This window comes from Pyrus communis, chromosome 12 (genome assembly GCF_041283825.1).
Source record: "Pyrus communis isolate YQ-2024b chromosome 12, ASM4128382v1, whole genome shotgun sequence".
NCBI lineage: Eukaryota > Viridiplantae > Streptophyta > Magnoliopsida > Rosales > Rosaceae > Pyrus > Pyrus communis.
Genome location: NC_142576.1, coordinates 19859619 through 19872861, shown reverse-complemented (window position 1 = coordinate 19872861; position 13243 = coordinate 19859619). Strand labels below are relative to the sequence as shown.

At 35.5% G+C, this 13243-nt stretch overlaps 1 protein-coding gene across 3 annotated transcripts; it reads right to left on the bottom strand.

Moving 5' to 3' along the window:
- Positions 1 to 6190: 6190 nt before the first annotated feature.
- LOC137745336 (quillaic acid 3-O-glycosyltransferase CSL1) lies at positions 6191 to 10825 on the bottom strand. 3 transcript variants are annotated; one of them, XM_088681457.1, is made up of 9 exons: positions 10102 to 10825; positions 9629 to 9724; positions 8725 to 8865; positions 8280 to 8492; positions 8071 to 8170; positions 7759 to 7934; positions 7208 to 7561; positions 6404 to 6904; positions 6191 to 6358 (listed from the first exon to the last, which is right to left on the bottom strand). In XM_088681457.1, exons 1-9 carry the CDS (start codon positions 10711 to 10713, stop codon positions 6257 to 6259), a joined length of 2295 nt encoding a protein of 764 aa, XP_088537583.1. In that variant the 5' UTR covers positions 10714 to 10825; the 3' UTR covers positions 6191 to 6256. The 3 variants fall into 3 exon arrangements, with proteins under 3 accessions (XP_088537583.1, XP_088537584.1, XP_068341380.2); XM_088681458.1 differs by having other exon boundaries at positions 6191 to 6305; positions 6355 to 6904; positions 10102 to 10799; XM_068485279.2 differs by having other exon boundaries at positions 6191 to 6904; positions 10102 to 10799.
- Between the last annotated feature and the right edge of the window lie 2418 nt (positions 10826 to 13243).

The following is a 13243-nucleotide window of genomic DNA, read 5'->3' as shown; positions in this document are numbered from 1 at the left end:
GCCCATCAGGGAATTCAACTGAGATCAATAAGGTTCCACTTTCCGTCATCTTCTCTGGCGAGTTGCTGGTCGCCGAAAACTTGGAAAAAACTTCAAACCCTTCGTTCTCACTCGTTTCTTCACCAAATTTCATGAAACCAGTACCAAATTGAAGCTCTTAACTTGTAGAACATTTCCTTACCTATTTAAAGCCCCAAAGATCACGAGATGTTGTCAGAGAAATTCAAGAAAAATAGGCCAAACTTGCAACTCACGATCGCGACATTCAATTCCACCAAACGAACCACCCCAAGCTTCCTAAGGACCTCACTAAGCTTCCTAAAAGCTTCAAATTCCCTGAAAGTCAATAATTCACATGTGCATGAACAGTGACCAAATCGGAGATTCCTGCTTCGACGTGAAATCGAATGATTCCTTACTTGAAATTGGTATGGTTAAACTCGTATGATCCTCACGAACACAAAGGTACCATTTTCCACTTCGATCCGTCACGTTTGCAAGGGTTTTGAGTCCCGTCCGTACAAGTAAGAAGGAGAGAGAGAGAGAGAGAGAGAGTCAGCGATAGAGAGGGCACGGGAAAAGATGATGTGGGTGTAGGTGTGTGGTCCAGATGTAACCAACAAAACACAAAACAATCACCCCAAAATGACAAATACTCACCAAAGGTAAAATTGTCATTTCACACCTACGGTACGAATAATTCGGGACGGGCTGTCACACATATTGTTCCAGAATGCCAAATTTGTTCCAAAAGAGGTCATACAACTCCTAATTGCTAGAAGAGGTCTACTAATTCTAATCAAGTTGGACAAGTAGTTGAGCATCAAATACGTGGGAAACAAGTTCATAATGCCTTGGATTGTCATCATTGGAACAACTTTTCTTATCAAGGCACAACTCCTACACCATCTTTAACATCTATGCAAGCTCAAGGTCCTTTTACATTTCTACCTCAAGACTCGTGGATAGTTGAGATTGGTGTTTCTCATCATATTACCACTGATGTGAATTCTCTTCAGCATGTTACACCTTATCAAGGCACTGATAAGATTACTATTGGCAATGGTAAAGGTTTGCCAATTCAGCATATTGGTTTTGCAAAATTACATATTGTGCCTAATTCTTTAATTTTAAGAACTGTTTTACATGTGACAACTACTGCTGTTAATTTGATATCAGTACAACAACTCTGCAAAGATAATTTTTGTTGGTTCATTTGTGATGATCATGAATTCTTTGTGCATGACAAGGTAACCAAAGATGTTCTTTACCAAGGAATAAGTAATAAGGGAGAGTTGTTTCAGATACCAGCTCAGTTGTTATCAGGATCTTCTACATCTTCATCAAGAAAATCAATGGCTTTACTTGGACAGAAAGTAAAAACAGCAATTTGGCATCAAAGACTTGAATATCCCAACAATGCAATATTGTCTACAATGTTGAAACAGTTAAATATAGTATGTTCTCTTGATGAGCAACAACACTTATGTGCTAACTGTATTTCTAGAAAAATGTCTAGGTTACCTTTCTATGATAAAACAGAAACTTGTACTTTTCCATTTCAAAAAGTTCATAGTGATCTTTGGGGACCATCACCCACTGGGTTACAAGTATTATGTTAGTTTTGTTGATGAGTTTACCATATTTGTATGGATCTTTCCCTTAATAAATAAATCGGAGGTTTTTGATGTGTTTCAAAAGTTCTATAGTTATATCTTGACTCAATTCAATGTTGGAATTCAATGTTTACAAACTAATGGTGGTGGTGAATATGTTAGTAACAAGTTTGAGGACTTTCTAAAATACAAAGGCATTATGCATGTGGTTTCTTGTCCATATACACCTCAACAAAATGGAATTGCTGAGATGAAACATTAACATATTGTGGAAACAGCTATAACTCTTACAATTGTTGCCAAGTTGCCTTAAGATCTGTGGTATCATGTTTGTGCTCACTCTGTCTTCTTAATAAATAGAATGCCTTGTACAATTTTAAGTATGCAGTCTCCATATCATAAATTATACAATTTAATCCTCAGTTGCAAGGTCTCAAAGTGTTTGGTTCTACGGTTTATCCATACATCAGACCTTTTAATACCAACGAACTGCAACCTAGAGCTTCATTATGTGTTTTTATTGGATATGCTCTCAGCTATAAATGTGTTATATGTTTTCATCCCCAAACTAGGAAGTTCATTATTTCCAGGCATGTTATTCATGACGAAAGTTTGTTTCCATACAAGACTATCCCTTCTACACAGCATTGTTCTTCTATTCAGGTCCTGAATCTCAATCTTCATATTCTTTAGTTTTGTTTCAAGTTTCGATTCCGCCAAGCTTGGTTCCAAATGTGTCTACATCTTCACAGGGTATTGAAGAACATCATAGTATTGATTTTTCTGCTTCTAATGTTTCTGATACATCTAGTACTACTTCAAGGGATTTTGATTACAATGTGTCTACATCACCATCTGAAACAACTCATTCCTTTTCTTCAACAGCTTTGGTGTTATCTGTCCTTGATCTTGCACGGCTAGAGGTAATTCTTCCTCTTCTATTTTACATAATGACAATCATGATTCCTCTACTGTGTCAAGAATGCAAACAAGATTGCAAACTGGTGCTATTTCTAGGAAGAACTATACTACTTTTCTTGCTGCCTTACCAGAGTTACAAACTTTGCAATTAGATTCTCATGCTCAGAGTCCTAGTGGCTTTTCTTTTATAGTTGCAGTTAATGATTCTTCTAAAACAACTTCATTTCGAACTGCTACAACTAATGTTCATTGGCAAACTGCCATGCAAGAGGAGTTTGAAGCTTTGCAAAGCCGAGGAACTTGGGTTTTGGTTCCTCCACCAACACACCGGTCTATTATAAGTAGTAAATGGGTGTTCAAACGTAAAAAGAATCCTGATGGGTTTACTTCACGATATAAAGCACGATTAGTAGCCCAAGGATATAATCAAGAGCCGAGTTTAGATTATTTTGAGACTTTTAGCCCGGCTGTGAGGCATACTACTGTGAGACTAATAATTTCTCTTGCTGCTCAATACAAATGGGATTTAAGACAGTTTGACATTAAGAATGCATTTTTGCATGAAGAGTTGGAGGAAGAAGTGTATATGAAGCAACCACAAGGTTTTGCGGATCCACATCACCCAGATTTTGTTTGTAAATTAGTCAAATGTTTATATGGTTTAAAATAGGCACCTCGTGCCTGGAATGCTAAATTTACAGGTTATTTAGCCATGGGATTTCAAATGTCTCAGTCTTACACTAGTCTCTTTGTTAAACATGATGGAGTTTATGTTGTGGCTCTTTTACTCTATGTCGATGATATAATCTTGACTGGTTCAAATGCAAGCAAAGTTCAAGCTATTATTCAGGAGTCAGAGGATGTGTTTGAATTGAAGGATATGGGGGGTTGCAGCTTCAATATAAAGATAATGGTAATATTTTTATCAACCAATCTAAATATGCTCGAGACTTGATTCATAAGGCTAGTATGGACACCTATAAACCTGTATCAGCACCTTGTAAGCCAAATACTCAACTCTTGGCATCTAAAGGTACACTTTTAGATGATCATACTGCCTATAGAAGCTTGGTGGGTGCCCTGCAATATTTGACTTTCACCAGACCTGATCTCTCTTATTTAGTCAATGTAGCTTGTCAATATATGAATAGTCTTACTGATGTTCATTATGCTCTAGTGAAACGGATTCTTCGATATGTCCAAGGTACTATCCATTGTGGTCTTACATATTCTGCATCTTTAGATCAGTCTATTACTGCATTCTCTGATTTAGGCTGGGCAGCTGATCCTAACACTAGAAAAGTTAAGTTTTAAAGAGTGGTCTTCTGAAAGTCTTCACCTCAAAGTTGCGGCACGGGTCTTGACGACTTGATCTTGAATCGAACGTCGTTACAAGTTTTAAGCTTGCAACAAAGTCTTGAAGGAATCGACACAAGTGCTTGTTGATTCTTCAAGGGAATGCTTCGACTTTGGTCGAAAGAAAGCTTCGGATTTGGTTGTGTGTTCTTTGAAGAAAGCTTTGGCAACATATTAGTCTTCAAAGATTTGGCAAAGGTTCTTCTCAATGTGAGAATTTCGGCCTTTGAATGTAGATATTGTCGACCTTATGCTTGTCTTGGGACCTTGTATTTATAGACTTCCAAAGTCATGCCTTTGGGTGGATTTGGCTTTGATTTGTGTCTTGATTCGTCCATGGGAGAATTTAGGCATGTTTTGTGTCTTGTTTTTAGCCACTTTCCCTTGCTTGGCCGAAATCTATAGGGCTTTCTTGCCTATTTTGTGAGAAATCTTCAATTCTTGCTTGTTTTGTGAAGATACTTTAGCTTTCATTCTGGCTTTGGAGCAATTTGAACCCCTTGCCGATTTTAAAGGGTATTCCCCCATTTTGGCCTAATTTTGGGAATGCTTTTGAGCTTCCTTTGCTTGACTTGTGCCACATGTCATTGATGACTTGTCCATTTGTGATGAGTCATATGCCACGTGGAGCTTTGTGATGCATCATTTGCATGCAACGAAATTTACATGTCTACATGGGTATTGTTTGTTAAGATAATACGGTTGGTCTATTTAGTAGTTTGCCATCTCAGCTTTTTCTTGGGAATAAAGGCATTTGATAATCTTAACAATTTTCTTTTTCTATTTGAACCCAAAAAAAAAAAAAAAAAAACAAACAAACAAACAATTTTCTTTTTCTCAAAAACAATCTTGACCATAATTTATTTTGTGATGCAAATCTTTGGAGTGTTGGATACTAAGGCATCAAGAGTAGTCTTAGCATCATTGGGTGAGTTGATCAAAGTTGTGATTAAATTTTGTGTCACCCATATTTTAAGTTCGATCTCACATTTTTCAATAATAATAAAAATTATATTGGAGCCAATATAAAGTACCTTGAAAAGTGAGTAGTGGTAAAAAGTATTACCATGAATTAGTGATGGATGCACATTGGGACCAAAGTGGTCCCAAGACCACCTAGAGTCCAGAAAATATACATGTGAAGGTTTTTCGAGAACTCTTCGAATGTTTGATATGGGTCCCTTTTGTGCCCAATAAATGTTTGATGTAATGCATGCTAGGCATATCTTGGCAGCACTTAGCAGGTTGCGTAAAGAGCACTCGACAAATTCTCTAGATAGCACTCATCAGATTGCTTTGGCATATGTCGATCTATGTTGACATGTGTGCAACATGGTTCAGCTGACGACAATTGTTCAAAGAAATGCCTTAGTGAATAAACTAATTTTTTTTTCTTTTCGTGATTCAAATCTTGAATCCACCACTGTTATGAAGACAATGACTAAAACTTAAAACATGTTAACTTCTCGTTCTATATTGAGCGTTCAACTTGTTTAAGAAACAAACCAAGCTTAACTTAGACATGCCCAAATCGTAAAGCACATGGGTAGCTCGTTAATAAGAAGCTTGAAAATGTTATACAAGCAGACCCTCTCATTGTTGTAAATTAGCTCGTGTTCGACTTTTCTTGTTTACCCCGCTTGAGATCGGCTCGAAAATAAACGAGCCAACCAAGTTGAGCTCTTATAAAATTTTAACAAACCCAACTTAAACATGATGAAATTTGCAACATTTATATCCCTAGTTAAATTTGGAGAGGTGATTTTCACACATTCTTTTTATTTTTTTCACACACCCACTTTATGTATGATCATCATATTGCATAAATTAAATGGAAACAAAAAATAAGACTAAACATAGGTGTGAAAGAAGTTAAAAAGAGTGTTTAATTACTATTTCTTTAAACTTAGTAGGGCATCAGGGTGGTTTGGAAAAAATAGCTCAACATGAGATGTCCAGAACTATTGTGGACTTGGACTACGGAGATACATGTTCTTACTTATTAATGTTGCAGCCGAAACTTATTGGGCTTAGTTTATGGTGAATTTAATGGTGACATTTCTTTATTCCAAATTATGGCTCCACTTGTGCATTCCTATTATTTTGGAGGGTGAAGTAGTATAATTCTTTTCTTTATTTTTTATTTTTTATAACAAATAATATTACACTAAAGGAAAACGGGTGGGCTTAGCCTCGTAATGAGCTACCAATAATTTGATTCAAATTCACCTTTGGCAAGAATCGAACCTAAGATCTCTCACTTACAAGTAAAGAGAAATACCATTAGACCATAACACTAAGTGGCAAGTAGTAGAATTCTTAGACAAGAATAAACAGAGTACATCTTTTAGACACCCCTACATTTAATAGTAAAAATGTATGTATATAACGGACACATATATAGGCCATGGCCTTGCTACATGAAAATAATAGAACCAAAAAAATAGAAAATGAGGGAAACTTTGCTACATGAAAATAATAGAACCAAAAAAATAGAAAATGAGGGAAACTAAGGCAGATACTAGGGTAACAGAGAGTGGAATGCTTCCTTTGTCTTTCCTTATAAGCATTCCTTCAATGATAGGGTAGTTCATTACTATGACATAGAAGGGTATGAAAACTTGTATGAACATCTTGTCCAACTCCCCCACAAAGATCCCTCTAGCAATCCCCACAGCAAACGATGCCATGTTCAAGATGATTAGGGCAACCATTGGAACAAGAAATAGTAGTGATGTTTGGAAATCAAATACTCCCATATTGTAACGCTTGAGTTGTTCGACGTCGTCGACTTTATTCGTTGGAAAAAAACTGGCTTCTCTTATTCCAAGTTTCTTCATGAAAGCATCCACACTACCATATAAATGGGATGTGATTGACTTCATCATCCATATCCTCTGCTCATTTACCCAATGTCGAAATGTTGACCCCGTTGCGAGCACCTCATATAAATGTTTAGAATGGGATGATAGGAATATGAACGCAAATACAATGAAATAAGTATTTGAGACCTGCGAAGAACAAGACCGACATACTATCATGTCAAAATCATACTACTAAAGTTGTATAACAACTAATTAAGAGGGTAATGCTTTCTTATATACTATACAAATACTTATATCGACAGACTGTGAGTTTCAATTTTTAACCACACATGTTCATAATCAATAAATGGTTCAGTTTCAATCTTCAGAACATAAAGCAAGTGAACATTTCCCTTGATAGTGAAAGTAATAATATATTTTGAATCATTTATACAAAAGAATTTTTAAAGAAACTTGTAAAAAAATATAGGTATAATAAGAGAAAATTACCTGAGGGTATAAAGGAATGCCATTGAGTAGGCAGAGTTGAGGAATGGTAGCAAAGCCCCAGAGCGACAAGAAATAGAAAATGGGGAAAAGGGCAAGTTCTGCATAACACATGCTGTGAAGAAAAGTGGGCATTTTGAAAGGGCCATATATAAGAGGATTAAACTTCGAGATAGCAACATCAACCAAGCCGGAGGACCATCTTGTCCCTTGGACCAAAAAATCATCCAAATTGGTGGTGCCACTGCCCAAGAATTGTGGCCTTTTTGGATCACAATACACTGAAATCCAACCTTTGCAATGTAAATGAAACCCTGTGAAGTAATCTTCCACCACTGAACCGTATAAGAAACCAACCTGCATGCCACAAATAAAAGAAGATCACCATTAGCATAAAGTTGAAGGAATGCTAGGCTCAGTCACCTCCCGAGCGGGTTACTATGAGCGCTTGATACATTGTGCTACTAACACGTATCAACTCCTCACAATTGACTAAGCTTGGCATATTCTTTTTTTGGAAATAAGTAAGGTTTCAATAGTTTAATTGTACTCGCCTCTTTGCCCCATTTGGTGCCATCTTCATAAGCACAAGATGCTAGTAGTTGGGTTTCATTTGGCTGTGCATTATTTCTTTGGACGAACATACGATCAGGCTTGTTTATTTGGCGGAGGGATTTGATGAACTCATTGGATGGACCAAAACATTGTCTAAGTTTCATTGCATCCCCGGCTGATCATTCAATAGTGAAACTAATTTAGTGACCTAAAAAACGTATGAACGCATATATTGCGGACAAGTTCATAATTTTAATATATATGCTTATTAAACCAAATTAAGGTATTTAATTAATTGAATTTGTATTTACCTTCACTAATGGAACTTTCACATAAGGACACCCTCTTGATGTAGTAGCCAGTACCAGACACGCATGGCCCTCCAAGCCCATCATAACCTTTCCATAGCACCTATTTATATACAAGTCCATACCAATTCTAGTCAAAGATTATTATATGCATTTGTACATATGACATATAATTGATTGATGCAAAGTTTGGTCCTTGAGTTCTTATGTACCTTAAATGCTGATCTCAACTGACTGTCATAGATATCGTTGTTACTGATGTTGCAAAATTTTTGAGGAAATTGAACAAATGCTAGAGAGTGTGATATCTTGGGGTCAAGGTGGAAACACATTGCTTGCCGAGCCGAACTTGCATCATGGCAATGCATGTCACAATCTAAACCTAATATGTAAGGCGAATTGCTTATAACTCCCGACTCACGTAGCTGATCAGAACAACGTCAACGTTACTTATCAAATAGTATACTATGTAGGTAATTATGTCAAACTGTCAACCAAAGTTATCAATTAATTGAACGAACTATTTTTTAGGACATAGTGGTTAATTGACAGCTAGCTTGACAGTATATAAGTAATACACATATATGGTAAGAGAATATTACTTAAAATCGACACATAAATAGTGAAAAAATTACAAAAAGAGAGATGCATGCATACAAGAACATTGAGCGCTCCGGCCTTGAAATGATGAGGTTGAGAAGGTCTTTTTTCACGAGAAACATAAATAAGAAGAGGCTTATTTTTGGCTTCATTTGCTTGAATTGCATCAGCATTATCACTGGACGTTTCTTGTATTACCTGCCAAAATTCCAGATATGATTCTTAGGATGAATTTGTATGTAATTAAAACAATATTTGTCTTTCCTTACAAGAATATTAGGTTCCTTTGTGGTTGAATTCTTATAGCAAGCCTGATGTTGACAAAGTTAATGATATGAATTGTGTGCAGACGACTTTTTTCCCATTTGTTGGATGTATTGGTAAAATAGAAAATAATTTGGAAATTAAGTAGGCATGTCAGTTGTGAGGCACGGATTATCAACGTTACTATCACTAGGAAAATACTAATTACATGTTAATACAATAAAATCATAATTTTGACACTGATAAATTAAAACTTCATATAACATATCAGTTCAATAATACAATGTCTTGTGATGATAAACTTAAACATAATATTATATTATTGGACTATAACGCCACAGTTATAATAAACTCTTTCTATGTCAGTACTTCTCGTCACCGATCCTACTTTTATTTTATTGGTCTTAAATAAATCTGTCTTTTGTATTGATGAGAATCACCAAAGCTAAAGTACTAATCAACAGAATTGGATCCCATCCAGATCTACTCTTGACCATTCATCATGTATCATGCGGTCAGAAATCATTTGACGTTGTTTATTTAAAATCAAACACAAATAGTATCTGACAAAAATTAATCGCACGATGTACGATAAACGGTTAGAATGTGAAGATCCTTAGAATCCCCACAAAGTGGATCCAGAGAGGATCCCTTTCCCTAACCAGCAAACAATGTCCTATGTAGGGGACATTAATACCTCAATTACCGCAGAGTGATCTCGACGACTATTGCTCCTAGTGTCCCCAATCCTTGCATTTTCTGTCACACTTTTCTTAAACGCCTCGTATTTCTCCTGCGATCAAATCTTCGCCATTAGCTTTGTTGCAGAAAAATTTCATTATATATCTTCATGAGGAATTTGCTTTGAGAAATAACCAAAAAAAAAAAGTCAATCTTGCACTTATTCGCTATCATTCTTTTTGTCATTTTAACGGACCATTTTATGTATTTTCTCAAAAATAATAAGCCTCAAACGCATAGACTCGACCTCTATTAAAAAGGTAGTACATGAGAGATGCCCAATTGAATATTTACAACTAATTATATCATTCTGAGAACAGAAATTCTGTACGTTCTCTCACGTTTAACTAGTGAGAAAATGTAAAAGGGAATTTTGGTGTTGATTGACACACAAATACGTACAAAAAAAATAAAGAAATTATAATTAACCTTAATATGCTCTTTCTCTTGTACGAACTCACTGCCCCCAAAACCACCGTTCTCATCCCCGTCATCCTCTCCTGCAGAGAAATAAGCCTCCGGAGCCGTACACTTGATTCCATACCTCTTACAAAACGGAAGCCACCACTTTGCAAACCTCCAAGCCTCTCTCATCCCATTCAAAGTCACGGCAGCACCAGCGTCATCAGAGAGATACACGTGAAGCTTTTCTGGTGGATAGTCCATTGCCATGGCAGATAACACCGTGTTCATTACCCCCACGGTTGGCTCCTTCTCCGGATCCGCGGTGCAAATAAACACGTCAATCGGCGGAAGCTTGTCATCCTCCGGAAGCCTCTCTGGGAACACAGTTCGCGAAACTGTCCGCCATCGGTATGATTGGCTGAGGAGCCATTCGAAGGCAAGGAGGACTTCCGAGGCAAAGATAAGAAGCCATGGTAGGGTTGTGGCTTTGGTTTTGGGGTGTTGGAAGAAGAAAGAGGCTCTATAGGAAATCAAGAAGACTAGAGCGATCGAGTGGACGAGGATATGTGTCCGGTTGATGAAGTTTGAAAGCTTGTGGACGTGGCAGAGATGGAGAGGTACCTTAGAATTCTCCATAGCTTCTTCTGTGGCAATTATATGTGTTCTTGCACTCAAGCATCAACAAGCAACATCCTCCACCTCTTTTTAAAGTACAATATCACTGTCTAGTTATCGTTTAAAATAGTGTCTACTAAATGATGAAATTAGGATTCCATTATAAAATTAATTTAATAAGTAATATAGGAAGTAGTCAAAACCAGATAAGTCTTTAACTAATTTAATAAACTAATGGAAAATAGCTGCAAATTTAATAAATTAATGGAAAATAGCTGTAAATTTTTTTTACCTTTTACTTTGGATGTAACTGAGGATTTATTCAATGAGAACTAGCCGATGAGCACACACTCTGTGTGTGTGAACAATTTTATTTTGTTTTTTGTTTTTTTTATTAAGGAGTGTGATTAGTTTTTAAAATTTTAAAAAGAGTATGAAAAAATGATGGTAGGACAATTTTTCTTAATAAGTACATATTTTATCTTAATAATACATAATTACTGTTTTTTGTCCTTCTTATGTAAATATTGTTTATCAAAAGTGAGGGTAAAATAGGAAACATAGGGATATGATTGTCATTTTGTCAAAAGGTACAAAATTACTATTTTACCCTTCTGGTGTTAATATTGTGTATTAAAAAATGAGGGCAAAATTGGAAAAAGAGGGGAAAACGTTGACAAAGGCTCTTCTCTTAATAAAATAAAACCCCATAATTTATGGGATTAAAAATATTAAAGGTAAATTATACTCTTTAATATATTGTGTGTGTGTCTATATCTAAACACATGGGTACATTCATAAAAAAACTGACCAAAAAATTATAATACCAAAACATGGGTACATTTTTCAAAAAAAAAAAAAAAAAAAAAAAGATATTAGGCTTAACAACATTATTAAATTTCTTCTATTAAACTTGACATAGATACATTCTCAAATGACACAGTCCGACCAAAATCAAGGCGTGTTGGCCGTCACGTGAGAGTGACGTAACCATTGCACAGTGCAGAAGCAAAATGATAAAGAGAAATACGAATAAATAAAAACCAAACTACTAACAGTACTAGCTAAGATAACATGCTAGTGCAAGAGTAATTGTGAAATACAAAACCAGAGCATAAATAGCCTAAGTGCAATCTGACTGGACAAGTACTAAATAAACAACACCCAAAGGTGATCCTACATTTGTGAAATCTATCAGAACCACCACCATTCGACTCCTAAGCTTGCAAAGAGTCCAAAAATACCAACCACGATCACAATCTGCAATGTTTGAAAGGATTTTGAGGGTTGTCTGTACAGGTTGTATGGAAATGGAAAAAGAATCCGAGAGGGAGGAGAAAGAGAGGGTCAACGGGGAAAGGGATTGGTGTGTGTGAGTGTGTGTGTGGTCTAGCTGAGTCACCAACCAAAAACAAATCACCCACAACCCCAACTAATGTTCAAGGGCAAAATCGTCATTTCACACCATCGATAACATAATTCGGGACGGGCTGTCACATCAAATCAACGAAATAGAATGTACCCATATAAGTTTAAAATGGATTAGAGAAAAGATTGAATGAATTTTATATAAAATGGGTACATTTTATATTAAAAAAAGGTACATTTTTCATATAACAAATTGGTATATTTAAGAATGGGTACATATCAATTTTTTTATAAAAATTTAATGGGTACAAACTTATTCTAATTTTTTTTTTATATTTTAGAAATGTTTGAATTGAAAATTAATTAGGAGTTTAATTATTAAAACTCTAAATCAATTACTAATTTTAAAAATTATGTAACTTACATGTAATTCATTAATATATTAATGATAGGAACTTTGATCAAAATCTAAAAACTAATAAAGGTCTTAATCAATGAACATTAGAAACTAGGGACCAGATACTAATATTTCCTAATATTAATGTAATGAGGACGACTGGGTTACTCTATTTACGTTGACAATATACACCTTCGCTACCAACTATTTCACACATATATATACGATACTTAGATATCATCACATAATAACAACAATTCACGTGTTATAACCTGAATAGACCATACGTTTATACAATATATATATATATATATATAGAGAGAGAGAGAGAGAGAGAGAGAGAGAGAGTATTTCACCAACTTTTGCTGATGAAAATCTATGTGTCTGTTCTAGGATTGTTTTGAATATTCTTTTTTCTTTTTTTGTTTTTTGGCTCCACAATATAAATACACCATACTTTTATACTATATATATGGAGTATTCCACCAATTTTGATATGAATTTTTACCTCAATGTTGATTTTTCCTCTGGATTATTACAAATGTGTTGTAGGCCTAATTTACTGAAGTATAATAAGGACAAAGAGATAGGGGGTGCGGCAATAGTAGAGAGAAAGAGAGAGGTGTAATTGTGAGGTGTATTCTATTCCACCCCATTGTGCCTTTATTTATCGTAGTACGGAAGGTTAATTCTTTGCCCTAATAGGATTACAACTCTAATAGGATAATATCTAGTCTAAGAGATATGGTAGAATCCCATAACAATATCCTAGATATGTTAGGATTT

Coding starts and splice junctions, on each gene's coding strand:
- LOC137745336 (XM_088681457.1), bottom strand. CDS start 10,713: ATGGAGAATTCTAAGGTACCTCTCCATCTCTGCCACGTCCACAAGCTT. Junction 8,866..9,628: donor ATCACTCTGCGGTAATTGAG/GTATTAATGTCC, acceptor GAATTTTGGCAG/GTAATACAAGAAACGTCCAG. Junction 7,935..8,070: donor TGAAAGTTCCATTAGTGAAG/GTAAATACAAAT, acceptor TTGAATGATCAG/CCGGGGATGCAATGAAACTT.